Here is a 12,610-nt window from a genome sequence, read left to right on the forward strand (position 1 = left end):
GGGAGCTCTGCGGCCGTGAGAACTTGGTGAGAGGGTGTTGGTTAGTGCTGCGTGCAGGAGGTGATCTATGTTTATTTTGGCCTCCCTTCAAACGGCTGATGTTCTGCCTTTGTTTTCTTTAAGATCTGATGCTGTTTGGACTTGAAAGTGTTTGTCCTTAATTTTTTTTTTTTTATGTGCCTCCTTGATTTTGATCTCTAGGCAACTGCAAAGCTATTTGAAACTGGTTGAAAAGAGTCTGTATTAAGAGATTGTCTTGTATGTTGGACTGTTCCAAGCAAGTAGCATTGAAGTATGTCCATATGTTTGCTTTATAGGTATAGAAATGAAGAGAAATTACTGGCGAGGCAAAGAAAAGCATGGATGGAGCAATCACAACTACTGTCCCCATCAGTACAAAAGACCCAATCACAGTAACCATACTGAGAGGCAAGTGTATGCAGCTTGTGCTTAGCCTGGATCAGATGTTATGCCTAGCTAAATTTGCAGAATGGTGGCTATCTAGAACTGGGAAGGTTGCCACCTAAAAATCTACTAGGCAGTACTTCTAGTATAGCTGTCATCCCTAGTGGGAGTGAATTGCATTGCTTTCTGGAAATTTATCGTATGTTCACAACTGTATATTGGTTTTAAACTGAGATGTTGTTCCGTGAGCTGGTTCTTTCCAGAGTGCCTGATCATCCATAAACTCTTCATCAATATGCAAAGAAGTTCAGGGAATAAAAATGTTTGTAAGTACTTTGTTCCACCTGCTCATTTATTTTGTGCCTCAGTGTCTTCTAATGTAAAAACTATCAATGGTGTGGTAACAGTGCCACATCTAGCAGATCTGAAAACTGAAACAAGGTTTCTGGAATAATCCACTGCTTTGAAAACTGATTATTTTCAGCCAAGTACATTTTAAACTATAGAACTTCTACTTGCCTGTGTTTGAACTATTTTTATGGCTCTTTTTCTTTCCTTAATGCCTCTTGCAGGAACAAAAAAGGCCAATCCTTTGCTTTAATGCTCTAAGCATTTTTTAAATATGTTTTTAGAAAAAGCGACACATACACATGTATACGAGTTGTCCTATTCGTTGTGTAAGAAAAGTTAGAAATGCAAATGGGCCCTAAGTCAGTGATTCTAGAATTAGAAGGATTTTATTTAAAAGTTTTAAATTCAGGAGCTTGGGTTTGATGTTAGGTGTGTTTTCTTTTGTAGATCAGTTATGTCCTTTAACTATTTTCAAAGTTGTATAATCAAACAGCAATAGAGCTGGTAGTAGAACTAGAATTTCTTTGTCATTTTTTTTCCTGTAAATAATGACTCTTGCAAAACATCTTGGTCTAATGCTTTTAAGATGACTTGTAATCAGACCTGTCTTAAAGAGGGGGTTGTACAGGTGATTCAGAAAACATCCCAGTGGAATTTTGCTCATCAGTACTGAATATGCCGAGTTAAATTATTTCAAAAAGAAGAAAGCTGCAGTTACCCTCCAATGCTTATTACAAAAGCAGAAACTTCTCTTTCTTGGAGTTTTCATTAAATTTTTGTTTATCTTCCATGTTCCTGAACCTCAGGTGATATGGTAAAATACCCAGAATTAATTTTTCACTGAAAAAACTTAAAGGCACTTGTAGAATCAGCAGCCACCTCTAATGTTTTAGAAAGCAGTTAAGTCTTTTAAGATGTTGCTATCTCTAATGTTCTTGAGAAGTTTTTAAGTTGAGTATTTCTACTGTTTCATTTTCATAATTAAGCGTATAGTGATATGTACAGTGTGCTTATCACAGCCCTGCAAAATTGTACTCTGTTAATGTCAGTAACAAGCTGCTTTCTAGATTTTTTGTATTGTGAGCCTGTCTTGAAGGCAATGGTTTTTTTTTAGGCTGGAAAAGGAGGAACCGCAGACCCCAGTGAATGCAGGCCCCAGCAGCAGTGGAGATCCTTCTTCATCCGATTTAACACAGAACTCTGCAGTACCGGGTAAGAGACCATGTTTACGGGACAAAAATCAGTGTCTATATACTGACTGAAAAAAGTAGTAGTAGGTGTGTTAATAGTATGATGCTACAGGAAAGATGTAAGCAGTAAAGTTTGTAGAGAAAAGTAACATGAGAAGCTATTAAAAATGTGGTAAGTGTGGATCTAGAGAGGCGGGTCAAATGCACTTTCAGGCCCAAAGTGCTTCTCGTGTTTGAAGACTTGTGCTTAGTCGAGCTGATATAAACTGAAGAAATAGAATTCTGTGTCTCCTGCCTTGCTTTGGGAGGAAAGTTAACTTTGTTTCTTTTCTCATATGTGCTGAAGATCTTACAGAATCCATCTTTCAATAGGAAAACAAAATAAGGACAGAAAGTAAGAAAGCATAGAAAAAATTGTAACTTGCATCCAGTCTTTCAGTTATTCAGTCTTCTAAAAGACACAACGATCCACCAGTTTTGGGGGTGGGGGTAAATTATCTCTCTTTATGCCATCAGGGTATTTTGTAGTCTGTAAGAAATAAACTCTATCTAAATGTTAATTTATCAGTGAGTTGACTGGTGAAACCAAACTTAATGCAGTAGCAGTGATACTGAGGAAGATATCCCGTTTTCATTCTGTTTTCCTGACTGCTCAAACAGCCCTAGCAAAAGCCAAGCCTGTGGGAGCATATATTTCTCCGCAACAGGAGAGTCCTGAAACCCTACTGACTCTAAAACCTCTTAACAGACGGAATTTAAAGAGACCCTTTCTGTATATCACCCTTTTGTTCCTAAGAGGTTGTATGTTAGGAGATGTATCCTGCAAAGCATTTATTGCTGTGTAACTAGATGCTGTATCGTAAATGCATTGTGCTTTTATGAGCCTTACTGGTTCCCTCACTAACTTTATATTTTTGTTGACCAGAATAAATCTTGGTCACTTGTTGCTAAGCTGAAACTTAAACAGATGCTGGCAGGAGCTGAATTGTAAGCAGCAGCAGCAAAACAAGGTCACTTCAAATGCAATTTGACAAAGGTTTAAATAAAAACTCTTGAAATTAAGTGTTAGCACTCACCTCTTCTGAATACAGTCCTTTGTCTTGAGACAATGTACCATTATAAATCTGTCAGCGTATTTTACCTGTCTGTCTCCATGAATTTACCCAGGCAGTGAAGCACTAAAATTGAATATTTCTCCCATACCAATTTATCTGTGGGAGGAGCCTCTGTGTATTGTCCGGTACTCTTGATTGTATCTAAATCTCTCTGATGTGTTGAAGAAAAAGTGGCTTGTTCTGGGAATTGAATCACTTTATTTTGGTTTGAGTGATAACTTGTGGTCAATTCTTTTTGTTTGTTTGGGATTGCCCAGGAGTGTTCCTTCATGATTGATGAAGAAAAGTCATTTTTGTTGTGCAGCAAAACCTTTCCCCTCTGCTTCTCTAATCTGTCTGAATTTCATCTTGGTCAGTGGTGACATCCCTTCTGTACCTGTGTAATGGCACTGCATTTGAAAATGATAAATAATCTTTGGTTTTTTCTTTAAGTGGCTGTCACCCTTTCCTAGTCTGTGTATCATACTTGGGACCTGCTTGGAGCAAGAGCTTTGAGCCTCCTGACTTTGACATTCCCATGAAGATGTGAGATGTCAAAGAGCAATAAACAAACTTGAGTTATTCATCTGATTTTGCCTGGGTTTTGCCTTTTTTTTTTTTTTTTCCCCCACTAAGAACTGCCGGGATTTTACTATGACGCAGAAAAGAACCGCTATTTTCGCCTGCTGCCTGGACATAATAACTACAACCCACTCACCAAGGAGAGCATTCAGTACAAGGCAATGGAATGCAAAAGACTGAGACTCTTAGAAGAGGAAGAAAAACAAAAGAAGGTACGTTCTGAAAAAGATTGCAATTAGGCTTTATTGTGCTTTGGCCCAGGACGGATTATAAGCCAAAGCCTTTCAATTCTGGCTGTGGTACAGTTCCTTAAACTGTCTGAAGAAATAAAAATTTCTTCTTGCTGAGCATTTATGGTACTTGAAGCCTTTTGTCTGGCTGTTCCTTGCAGGAATGAAAGCAGGTCATTACAAACAAAAAAGCCTATAAAGAAACAGGAACTGTGCTCAGAATTGCAGGTTGTCCAACAGTTACACATGAGTTCGGACATTCAAGCTTCGTATCCCTGCCTTGAATTGGCGAAGTGTGGTGTTGATACTAAATTTTACATGTACTGATCATACTCCTGAGCCCTGAAGAAACAATACTAATAACATTTTGTGGGAATAACTTTTTCATAAAGAATTTTTTTTGGCAAGGTATAATCAAGGTGGCTCTTTTATTAATGCCTGGAAAATCTGTATGCTTTTCATCATAAAGTGTTACAACGGAGTTAATGCTGATGCTGCATATTTGTAATCTAGGTAAAATACCCAACAAGGATGGTTTTTCAATTACCTGAAAGCTGTATCTTATAACTTCACAAATCACAGCTCAGCTTAAGTAGGCTGTTATTTGGAAGAAGCAAGCAGTTTTTTTCTCCTTAGGTAATGAAGTTCTAACTTCAACCAGCTATTCAGCTCTTTGGTCTTCACTATGAAAGTGCTGCAGTTGGTTTGGTTTTTTGCCGCCTTTTTTTTTTTTTTTTTTTCCATGGGCAGTTTAGGCTGCAAAGATACCAAAAAGCTGCTGGCCACCTTGCGCTTAGTGGAAACTGTGGATATACATCTCTTCTCAAAATGTGGCTGTTGAATCAGACATCTGAATTAGGCTCCGTTTCCATGGGCAGTTTAGGCTTCAAAGATACCAAAAAGCTGCTGGCCACCTTGCGCTTAGTGGAAACTGTGGATATACATCTCTTCTCAAAATGTGGCTGTTGAATCAGACATCTGAATTAGGCTCCCAGATAAGAATATTTTGACTCTTAAATACTTGATTTGTCTAAGCATTATCAAAAGATTTCCTCCTCTGCAGTAACTCTGCAAAGTACTCTATCCTTTGGTCTCCCCAGAAAGTGTTTGTGTGAAATTTAAAAAAATTATGAATGAAAAAGTAGTGTAATGCAGTGGTAAGACTGCATAGTTCATAGCAGTCTTGTTGTGAGAGAAAATTTTGCTGTATAATAAGAATTATGGTGTTACAGTGAAACCAGAAGGTGACTTCACACTCAAGATGGTTCTGCTGATTATGTCAAGTAAAACCAATAGCTGTTTTGTTTTGGTTTTCCTCCAATTTTCTTATTTGTCGAAGCACTCTGCCTCTCACAGGAGTATATTCTTGTCTACTTACTGTAGTAGACCAGGGAGATGGTGCTGGAATGTGTTTTATAGATGTACTGAAAATTGCAATGTATGTTGGCTAGAGGATAAAGTTACCTAAGTATCCCAAACACCTAAGACCCACAGGCTTGTTTGAGCTGTAAACCAGCAAGTAATTGACCACGCTTTCCTGTCATTCTCTTCCAGAAAACACCGAGGGCTGGACTGAACTCATCTATGCTGTTACAGAAAAGGCAGCTGGGTTTGCTGAGCTCCACAAGTTACTGCAGGTACAAGGATTTGATTTGTCTTCTGCCTGCAATACCGAGTTCTGCTGTTTGTGCAGCTGTTCCTGCCAGGTTTTTTACATCTCTTACTGTTCACTTAGGACAAAAGGAACATATTTCTTATAACATTTTTTTAAAAAAGTTCTATTCTTTTACACTCTGATTACTAAAGTGAGAAAAATTCAAATGAAAAAAAGGTTTCCCAATTTCAGAAAAACAGAGTTTATCTTATTTTTTCTCTATCAGCTGTTTTGACACATTGTGCTTTATGAATACAGTGCAGCTTTTCTTTGGATGAATGGTCTTCAACTAATGTTGACTGTTCCTCCACCTCCCTGTTAGAATAGCTAACGTAGCTCAGATTCACTAACAGTGAGAAGGTAAGTTAGTGAATTGCTGTGTTGTTTCTGCTACTGAAGATGTTCTGGGGTTCAAAGTAACGGGATGAAAGTCCACGGATGTGGAAGATGCATGTGTTCGTGGGTTATGTATGTGAAATTACAGCATGCTAGTTGTTCAGGCATTTTATCTTGTGCGACTGAGAAGCAGTTCCTGAGTATCATATCCAGAATTCTTCTCATTGGCATTGAACCTAGGCTTACCTGAATTTTCTCTCTCTCCCTCCCATCCCTTCCCCCTACCCAACCTGCTTTTACAGGCTGGTCCACGAACTAAAAGTGAACTGCATGCAAAGGAGAAAGATAGAAATTCACAGTCCAGATTCCTCAGTTGCTGGAACCAACAATTTTAAAATAATCGTGGTATGTTTTGAGAACTGTTAAGTCTTAAGGATATAGAGAACTCATCTTCAGTGAAAATTCAGGATCTCCTAAGCTGATCAGCATGTTCTCTTGGAAATAAACAGCAGTTGAGTGGATAATTGATGCAGGGCTGGGAGAAGTAGTGGAGAGGATTAAGATAAGAAGAAAATGGAAGAGAACAATTTTGGGAGTGGCAAAGTTTGTGGTCCAGGGAATGTATGTAAACATCAGAAATTGTGTTACATCTCATGACCTGAAAGTAGTTTCTACTGGTTTTGATGGTACTGCATGTGCAGGAGAGATCTCTGGAGCAAGTACCTTTCATAGTCTGTAGGAAGCTCTCCAGGACTAGCTCCTGGCCTTGTAAACGCAGCACTGCATAGGTAGCTGAAGCCAGAAGAGAGTCGGTAATTTAGTGTCGTAAAAGAAAAGTTGAAATGTAGCACCAGCCTTTTTGCTGTGATCCAACAACAGGAAAATTCCACATTTGCTTTTGATAAGGGTTAAATTTTTTACTACCTGTACCAGTCTATGCTTACTGATCAGAGTAAGTTTCTGGGACTCATGTAATTGGAAAGAGTATTTCTTGTTACTCAAGGACTAAATCCTTTTCCTACTCGTGGTTTTGCTGTGCGTATATATAAAAAGGAGTTGGCCACTGTTTTTAGAAATCAGTGGAAAGTGACTGGTGTGAAAGGGATCAGAATTAACGTGGTGTTTCATTTTAGACTCAATGCAGCTCCCTCAAGCTGGTTTTTTCCGTAAGTTTCCAGTAAGTGTGACCAGTAAGTCTTTATTTTACAGGCAGATGTTGCTTGTGAGCGGATATTCACTGTGAATGATGTAGAGCATGGAGGATGTAAATACGGTATCATCAACCTCAGTGGTTTGGGGAAGGAGTCTCTCACTGTGGAGATGTATGACAACCTCTACTTCACAAACCGCAAAGTACTGTTCCTGCTTCTTTCGGCTGTTGAATTCAGAATGCTGTTCTTGGGAGGCACAGGTGGAAATGCATGAGGGTTGGGGACGGGTTTAGGAGAGAATGGAAGAATCTAGCAGTGTGAAGCTTGGATAAATGCGGAATCACAGTAAACCTGTCTGAAAGTCCTCAGTACTACAGTCCTTAGTTAGTTCTCAGCCGTGCAACGCTACAGGGGGAACAGAGAACTATGTAGATGTACCAACTTACCAAGGGATAGTGCTTGTTTCAGACTTGTACTTTGCTGTAGCTGACAAAACTGATGTTGGGAGCCAGAAACTACTAAGTTTTGCATGCTTCTTTCTTAAAAATAGTTTTGGGAAAATGTGTTTACCCTTGAACATGAAGCATATTTAAAACAGCCTTTCATAATCTCTTCATGCTCAGATTATATTAAGGGTGATTTTTTAAATAATAGCAGGTGCTTGGTACTCCAGTCCACGTCTGGACAGATTTCTCAGTGCTGCTCTGTTTCCTGCGTTTAAGAGGAGTATGAGCCTAAAATGCTCATGGCCTCTTACTGGGCTGTTTAGTGGGCTAAGGAAGTGTGGCCAGCACATAGTTTTATAACATCTTTGCATGGAAATATCCTTTCATGAACTGAATAAGAGATCACAAAAATAGCATGTCGTCTTGTGTCTGCAGGTGAATTCTGTGTGCTGGGCATCATTGACTCATCGAGATTCTCATGTTTTATATCCTTTTGAAAAAAAAAAAAAGGCAGAATCTCAGTTCAGCTTTCACAAGTCTACATCACGCTGCTTAGAACAATTAACTTACAGGAAGACTTCTCATGTAGTTGCCCCAGAAATTAAGTTTTTTAGAAAACAGAGAAAGTGGTAAAAATTGAAAGATGTCAGAGCTAGTGAGACAAGATGTATGGTTCTGTTATAGATATATGCAGGATTTTTCCAGTGTAATAGTCGGTGGAAAATCATGTTTCCTCCCACTTCATTAATAGCATAGGCGCTAAATCCAAAATTATCTGATGGGGCAAAAGAACAGGAGGGTTAAGGCAATTAACTTTCTCTTTGAAAATGGGTTGGTTGGTTTCTGTTGTAAATCATCCCCACGTTGGTTTGGGCAACAGGAAAACAGGAGCAATTCATTGGCATCCTGCTCTGCAACTTTCAGAGCAAGTTTGCAGATCTGCCTCAGAAGAGAAGGAAAGCTGATGATATAGTAGAGGAAGCAGTAATGGACAGTACAGAGTCCAGAAGAGAGGAAGAAAAGGGAATTTTAACCTGGGAGATGGCAGACAACAGATGTGCAATTAAAGTGCCAGGAGAGAGGAAATTACATAGAAATGTACGTAGCAGCTCATGGGAAAAGCCAAGCAATTCTGGACTGATCCAGAAGGTGGCAGGAGCTCATCAGGCTTGCCCACAGCTGGTCAGATGGGGATTGTTTGGTTATTTTGTGTTCTCCTCTAGTCATAGATTTACCCCCTTGAATGTGAAATGCAGCTTTCAAATCCTATTTATACCTGGTATAATCTTTAGGAAGTATTTTAATGTAATCTACAGTGAGTCTTACTTGCCTCCGCAACGTGCTTCCCTTTTTTCAACTACGTCACGAAAGACAGATTGTATTAATGCAGCATGTAAAGATGAGAAGAATGATCCGTGTAGGCCATGCATTTTTTTTCCCCTATCACTGGAAAGATGCCTTAGATTCCTATTACCTTGTCTTTCTGGTACTGAAAACACACAAGAATTTGAGCTCTCTAGCTCTTTCCTACAAAAACTGAAAAGTCAAGACTTAATCATAAACTGTATGGTACATCAAAGGTCTCAGACTGAAAGTATGCGAACTGTGGCTGTGTCAGAGCATCCTGCTTTTCCCAGCTCTAAATGTTAGGCAGCATGTTCCATTCTAGAGAGAAATCTTTGTTTTCCTTAACTCACTTCAGCAAGCTGTGTCTCATGGGAATTGCAGAAACACCAGGCTGTGCCAGTCTGCTTCCAGCATCATTGTTCAGCAGCACTAACCCAGGTAGGGTGCTTTTCTTGTTTTGGGGGGGTTTTTTCTTCCAATTTTCAATAGCAGTTATGATATGAGCACAAAGAAAAGATTATTTCTGCACTTTCCTTCAGAGGCTGGTGAGACTCTTGTATTCTTGTAAAACTTAGAAAGTCTGAAACAGTTTAAGAAGTGAACAGATGAAAGAACAATTAATTAACAAGCAGTATTCAAAGCCCTAGTTTATTTTTAGCTGCTGCTGGTGTAGTACTTGACTGTGGCAAGAGGACACCTCACCTGTAAACATTTTTCATGATTAGCTTGGTCTGTAACTAGTACTCAGAAGCTGCACGTAAGTACTCAAATTTCCTTATAGACTATCTAGAATCATTGCAGAATCCCTTCTCACCATAGCCACCCAGGTATGCTCGGTGGATTAATCAAGGTGGAAAGCTGGTAGGTGTCTCAGCCCATAGCTGCTTGTTACAGGCTCATGCTCAGTTGTGTGTAAGCACGATTGATTTGGAGAATCCTGTGTCTTAAGTGTGATGGCTGTAGCTGTATCTTTATATATTTGTTGCATGTTCTTGGGGGCAGGACTTTACTCATTAGACTTTCTTGATAGATATCAGAGCCATGCTTCTTCAGGTCACACAGTACAGTCCTCTAACCTGGTTTCCATTCAGACATGATCAGTTAAGTTTATACAGAGGAAATCTGTGATAAATAATGGACCTATTTTAAATTTTTAATGTCATGCTATTTATGCAGTCATTAAAGAAAATTTCATGAACTTGAAGATTCACTAAAGATGGATGGCTACTAGGCCAACATGCCCACTTGCTCTGTAGAACGTTTTAAGCCCTTCATAATAAGATGACCTAAGTTCCACCAAAGTCCTCCAGTCTAGTATTTCCTACTGACTGTTTTAGGTATTTCCAGGTTTCTTGACTTCATTCTCCTAAATTCTTGGTTGGAGGGAACCTTGCTAAGTAGATGCTGGGAGCAAAGTAGAACTTAACCTGTCTAAAACTATGCTTTAGATATGTCACCTGTGCTGCCTGACATATATATGACCATGGTGCACGTGCCATGAAGGAGGTGAAAACTGAAGACCTAATATTTATGTTGATTAGTAGATTTTGTGCAGGAGCTATGTGAGTAAGGGTCAAATCTAGGCTATTGTTACTTACTGAAATCTTTTCGCTTTTTCAAAGGCAGGCTAAAGGACTTACAGGTTAGCCTTTAGCTAATCTGTAGCTTCTAAAGTAAATGTTTTGTGTCTGTAGCCCACTCATCTTTAAAAAATGTCTTAGTGCTGTAAGGCAAGCGTTATTTTTCTCTTTTCTGCAATTGTCAGCCCTCTGGCTACTGAATGAATTTCACAATCTCTCATGATCATCTATCTAAATAGACTACAAGTCTTTATCTTAATGGTCATGAAGTCCCACTTTTGTTTCCTCTCTCTTGAGTACCACTGGGACACTAACTGGGGGTAATGTTTTCTCTGCTTCAGATTGAAATGTTGAAGAAAGTATGGAAATCCAGAGAAGCTTTCTGAGTTATCATCCTGCCGTGACATTTTATGGATGCTTTGTGTTGTTTCTCTCTCCTAGGAGATCGACCTGGAATGCTGTGCAGCTTCAAGATATCCACTGCCTGGTCCTGCGCTTGGTGCCTGAATCCCCAAGCAGACAACTGCTTCAGCACAGGTGATCTGCAAGGCTAGCAACCCCTTCTGTCCTGGTGGGAAAGACTTCTTGCATTAATCTCCCAGCTGCTACCCAAATTACAGCTAAACAAATGTAATCTGTCTTCCTTAGGCCTGACACGACGAGTTCTTGTGACCAATGTAGTCACAGGGCATCGACAGACATTTGGAACCAGTAGTGATGTATTGGCACAACAGTTTGCCACACAGGTGAGAAGATTCATACACCCTTCATTTTCTCGGAGTGCTGCCTCACTGGTGAGCTTTTTGTTCTGTTTGTGATGGGACTCATCACGCCATCCGTAAGGCTCTAATTGCAGGTACTGTTGGAGAGCTGTTCCACAGCAGAGCTGGTGTGCTCTGATGCTTGCACGCAATTGAATAGCAACAGAAAAGATTAACTGATTTCAAACTCTGTGGCAACGGGTAATTTTTGTTAATTGTACAGAGGTTAAAAAGAAATAAAGGAAGCATAAAGAGCACAGTAATAATGTGTTGTAAAGTTGTTTTGGTTTTGGCAAATCACCTCAATTTGTTAATGCTTAAGTGTATTGTCTTCATCAAGGAGAAAACTCCTATGAAATACTCATGAACTTATTCACAAAGATTTAGTGAGAAGGGTGCGACTGGAATATGAGAATTCCAGTTCCTGTTTTACTGTCACATTAGACTAAGCTCCTACTTATCTAGCTGAACTATTACAGCTAAAGCAAATAGCTGAGGTTTGAATGGAATTAATGAACTGGCAGCATGTAAGAAAAAATTCTGATTCTTAAAGCCTGTGTTAATAAAATAACGTGAGAGCTCAAAAGCTTGACATAGATTCTGTCTGTATAACTTGTAAGATCCTTTCAGATGTTATATAGTACACTCTGTACTCTTTCTCCTCGATTCTTCAGACCCCAGTGCTGTACAATGGCTGCCGATCAGGTGAGATTTTCAGCATTGATGTCCGTCAACGCAACCGAAGGGGCCAGAGCTGGAAAGGAATTCGTCTCTTCCATGACTCAGCAGTTACATCTATTCGCCTTCTTGAGGCTGAACATTATCTTATGGCAGCAGATATGGCTGGAAAGGTAATGGGTTTGTTGCATTTAGGACATTCGGTTCCTTTTAGTATGCTTATCCCAGTCCCAAGGGTGGATGCCTGTTGCTTGCGGTGCTGTATGGAACTGGGTGGTTGTTCCATGTGTGGGTCCTCTTCCAGGTCCACTTGTTTATCAACCATCAAGTGTTCTCTGCCTTGTTAGTATATCCTCTTTCAGCAGTTACTTTAACTTACAGATAAAACTGTGGGACCTGAGAACGGCAAAGTGCGTGAAACATTACAAAGGTCATCACAATGAATATGCTATTCTCCCTTTGCATGTAAACGAGGAGGAAGGACTTCTTACAGCAGGTGGGTTGACTTCTTTCCCCCTTTACGTGTAGAGTCCATGGCAGTGATTTTCTTATGCCTAAGGAGCGTTTCCTAGCTACAGCTGTTGCAGGCTGTAAAGCTGTTAATTCTTCAAAATTCAGAAGAAATTTAGCATTAGACATACTGTAATAGAGTGTGAAAATTAAGACATAATGTTATATATGCCCTCTGTAATCACTCCTGTGTAGTGCTTGACGGCTTTATCTGCTGTGTCCTGCAAAAGTCCCTTTATTCAGTCCACAGTGTATCTCAAGAGTAGAGCAGAAAACACTTGGTTTTGAAATGTAG

General features: G+C 39.6%; 1 protein-coding gene across 2 annotated transcripts in view; it reads left to right on the forward strand.

Annotated features, from left to right (window-relative positions):
* The first annotated feature begins 325 nt into the window (after positions 1 to 325).
* The window catches only part of DCAF4 (DDB1 and CUL4 associated factor 4), a 13,368-nt gene continuing 1,083 nt past the window's right edge, over positions 326 to 12,610 (forward strand). The window contains exons 1-12 of one of the 2 annotated variants that reach the window (XM_010145136.1): positions 326 to 429; positions 1,871 to 1,968; positions 3,677 to 3,834; positions 5,407 to 5,489; positions 6,145 to 6,247; positions 7,052 to 7,195; positions 7,875 to 7,924; positions 9,145 to 9,224; positions 10,808 to 10,903; positions 11,015 to 11,112; positions 11,802 to 11,978; positions 12,187 to 12,301. In XM_010145136.1, the coding sequence (XP_010143438.1) occupies positions 326 to 429; positions 1,871 to 1,968; positions 3,677 to 3,834; positions 5,407 to 5,489; positions 6,145 to 6,247; positions 7,052 to 7,195; positions 7,875 to 7,924; positions 9,145 to 9,224; positions 10,808 to 10,903; positions 11,015 to 11,112; positions 11,802 to 11,978; positions 12,187 to 12,301 (1,306 nt within the window). Of the gene's footprint in view, positions 430 to 1,870; positions 1,969 to 3,676; positions 3,835 to 5,406; positions 5,490 to 6,144; positions 6,248 to 7,051; positions 7,196 to 7,874; positions 7,925 to 9,144; positions 9,225 to 9,644; positions 9,648 to 10,807; positions 10,904 to 11,014; positions 11,113 to 11,801; positions 11,979 to 12,186; positions 12,302 to 12,610 lie in introns of those variants that run through there. The other variant, XM_010145137.1, reaches the window with a different exon arrangement.

The sequence above is a fragment of the Buceros rhinoceros genome, unplaced genomic scaffold, assembly GCF_000710305.1.
Source record: "Buceros rhinoceros silvestris isolate BGI_N320 unplaced genomic scaffold, ASM71030v1 scaffold28631, whole genome shotgun sequence".
NCBI lineage: Eukaryota > Metazoa > Chordata > Aves > Bucerotiformes > Bucerotidae > Buceros > Buceros rhinoceros.